Here is a 3,489-nt window from a genome sequence, read left to right as displayed (position 1 = left end):
TATAGGGCTCTGGCTCCTCAAACTGGCCTTCATCATTGCCCCTCCCCTGGTGCAGCAACCTAGAAGATGCGAGGGCGTCAGTGGCTGCATCGCTCACTTGGCAGCCTGTGCTGGGACCCCCACCACCCCACCCGCTCCACACGCATATGGCTATGACTATTTATGTTGCTTTTTTATGTGCTGGGTTCGCATTGTGTCCTGCAGGGACACTCACTTCACCACTTGCTCAAGCCGAGCTCGGATGCTTCCCTCCCCCTCCCTCTCCGCTTTGCTGCTCTGTCTGTCTGTGAAACTGCTTGTGAGTCTCTCTTGCATCTTCTGAACCATAATTATGGACTTGTTCTGACCAGTCGGTCCCTCAACTCAATTTACAACATTTCTTCAAGAGAAGACAGGCTTTAGGCGAGCCGATTTACCCTGTTGGCACGTACGCAGCTGGATATCTCATCGACTGGAAGACTTGATGATGTGTCTATCTCTGCTGCCATCTGTGGATGTTCAGGACGCATATTTAATTGGATTCACGATAACTGGTTCCTGCTTTTTGGATTTAGCTGGTCCTGGTTTTATCTACAATCAAGGAAGTCGTCAGCAGCAAATTTGGACCCGATCACGCTGCTTGCCTTTATGATGGCTTGGTTCGTGTCTCGAGTACCCAGACTCAAATGCTTTGGGCTGAATGGATCAGATCTCTGGGATTTTTACTCAGACACGTTTACATCGGTGTGGCCATGTTAATCTGGACATTTTGGAACCGAGTGGACCGACACAGACTGAAGGTTGATGTCATTAAGTTCTGCCTGTCCCCAAAACAACTGTGTGTTTATCTGAATTTGGTCGCCTTGGTCCTTGAAGGACATCTCATCTAAAGTCGCCTGGAGAACATGTGATCTGACGCTCACCACCCACTCCCTGAGGAATTTCCAACTGATAACCAGATGAACCAGCTGAATAAACTTTGTGTCATCATTTCAGGACTCTGGATTCTCATAGACGTTATTCTTGGCCATTCCTCGACATCCCTCGAGAATGTTTATGGATCTCAGCGGAGGACATTGACTGATTACAGTGACCTGGAGAGCATCTGTAGACGTTGTTGACCGCTCTCGTCTCTTCCTTCTTCCTGCTCTGCAGAATGTCTACGTAAATATGTGCTTGTTTGTGCGAGGTGTTTTTTCAATATTAGAGGTTTTTCTCAGCCAAGAAAAAGTCTGATGGGAATTATTTTGCCTCCAACTCCTCCATGTGTCCAGTTAACCACTGTTTTTGTCTGTCCAAACAAGTCTCACTTGTAAATGAGTCTTCGAGGCTCAATGTGATTTATCTGTTTAAATAAAGGTTGAATGAAAAGTGTGAGATTTGATTTATTTGCCCCCTCTCCCCTCGTGTTCCCTCTTTTCTAATCTAACGAAAAAGGAGCGCCTCTCAGAGGCTGCGCCTCAGTCACCCCCGTCTACCCAAGTGTGTGTCTGTTCGTTTGGTTGTGGTTCTTTGGATGGGCTGTACTGAAATGTAATTTCATTGTGCTCTATACAATGACAATAAAGCTGATTCTGATATGTGTGCATGTACAAGTACAGTACATGTACATGTATGAACAATCTCACCATGCTTCCTGGAACCGCTCTGGGCTGGGCTTTGAGTCCAGGCCCAGCCTCCTTTCCAGCTCCAAGCTGTGGATGTTGTGGAGTTTTCTCAGGAGGGGGCCATCACGATCTGCAGGGGCCACCTCAGAGGGCACTTTGACAAGAGAGCCCAGACTTGGTCCTGTGTAGGGACTCTGGTGTCCAGGAAGTCCCTGGTTGTTGCACTGATCCTCCTCCGCTGCCGTCTGCAGAACCAAAACTTTTTAGAGCAACATAACTTGAATTAAACATGCACGTGTGGATTTATGTCGTCTACCTTCCAGGCAGTCGTCCTGATGCGGTTACGGTTTCGGTCCAGCTCCTCCCAAACATCAGCCTCCTGGTTACGCTGGGGGTGGAGGGGGGAGCCCGGCGCACGTTCAGGAACAGGATTGTTCTCTACGTCGCTCAGCTGCTCATCTTGCAGAACTTCGTCCGTGTTCTCCCTCAGCAGGTCGCCAGGGATCAAAGAGGCGTTCGCCATCCTGCAGCGACAAAAAAGTGCACGTGGACCTTGAAAAGGTGCACGTGGACCTAAAGCCCTGCTGCAGTTGGACTTACTGAGAACGTCCAGCATCCAGCAGGTATTAACAGATGACTTCTGTTTTTTGGTCCAATTTAATCGTTTCAGATCATCAAACAAATGTTCATACCTGAGGTCATACACAATATGTTCTTCTAGAACTGATTGGATTTATTAAGGACTAATGAATTCATTAAGGATTTATTTTGTATTGAAAGTTTTTTATTTATTAAGGAAAAAGCTAAACCAACTAAGCCTCGTACAATAAAGTAACTGCCCTCCTAGTTAATCTTTTTCATTCAGCTCTACAGGCTAGTCTCACTGAGCCTGCAGGACTCATCTACAGAGACCTGACCCACACAGAACATATAAAGTTCAGACAACAACAACAGTAAACAACAACAATAAACTACAGTAAAAATGCAGTTAAATTAGAGTAGTGTATAAAACAATGAATCGGTGCTGTAAAACAGTGAAATAGTAAAAGCAAGAACATATCTGCTTTGATGTTTCCGTTAACATCATGAAATGTTTGAAACTCCTTCAAGAAATCAAGGAGGACAACTTCACTTCCTGTTGCAAGATGTTCCAGGTGCAGGAGCTGAGCAGGAAAAGGCCTTTTGCCAAGTTCAGTCCGCAGTGAGGGGACGCTGCAGGTAATGATGTCCAGAGTTCGCACGCTGTAACTGCACTGACGAGAGACATGTGGGAGGAGATGTAAGAAGGTAGTAGACCAAGGAAGGATTTATAGATGAAGATGAACCAGTGTGAGAGTCTGCCTGTAGATAATGATGACCAACTGACCAGTGAATACTGGGTGCAGTGACATCATGATTCATGAAGTCATGAATTAATTGGCCTGATTACTGCCAGACCCGTAAAAAAATCACTTAAATAAAGACATAATCCACAAAGGAGAAGATATGGACCTGTGGTGAACCTTCCAGGAGTGTGTCAGAGAGCACACTGACCAGCTCCCAAAATGATCTGGAGCTCTGCAGGCCTCAGCTGCTTCAGGCACACTTCATAATTCAACAAGAAGAAAGAGGAACTGGAAAACGTGTCCTCCATGGAGTTCCACAGCCACAATCCACTGCAGAGCAAAAATTAAAAATAAAAACACTTACCACAAAAACCTTGTAATAATAATTCAAGGTCAAGTGAAGGAAAACGTCAGTGCTTGATCGCAGCTGTTGCCACAAATAGACAAACCATTGTTAGCTTGAAGGAACACGGGGCCAGGCTGGTCCGGGCCTTAGTTTTCTTAATCAATGAAATCATCATTGAAAAACTGCAAGACCAAGACCAGAGTGTACTGAGACCAAGTCAAGACCAAGACCA

At 45.8% G+C, this 3,489-nt stretch overlaps 1 protein-coding gene across 1 annotated transcript in view; it reads right to left on the bottom strand.

The window, feature by feature from the left end:
• Nucleotides 1-3,489, bottom strand: part of ttbk2a (tau tubulin kinase 2a) — a 40,615-nt gene that overhangs the window by 16,157 nt on the left and 20,969 nt on the right. Inside the window, exons 10-11 of the mRNA XM_037694845.1 lie at nucleotides 1,903-2,110; nucleotides 1,608-1,831 (exon numbers count right to left, since the gene is read on the bottom strand). Of these exons, the coding sequence (XP_037550773.1) occupies nucleotides 1,608-1,831; nucleotides 1,903-2,110 (432 nt within the window). The remainder of the gene's footprint in view (nucleotides 1-1,607; nucleotides 1,832-1,902; nucleotides 2,111-3,489) is intronic.

Source organism: Nematolebias whitei, chromosome 21, assembly GCF_014905685.2.
Source record: "Nematolebias whitei isolate Nwh7 chromosome 21, NemWhi1, whole genome shotgun sequence".
In the NCBI taxonomy this organism is placed as follows: Eukaryota; Metazoa; Chordata; class Actinopteri; order Cyprinodontiformes; family Rivulidae; genus Nematolebias; species Nematolebias whitei.
This window is presented reverse-complemented; position numbering and strand designations above follow the sequence as displayed.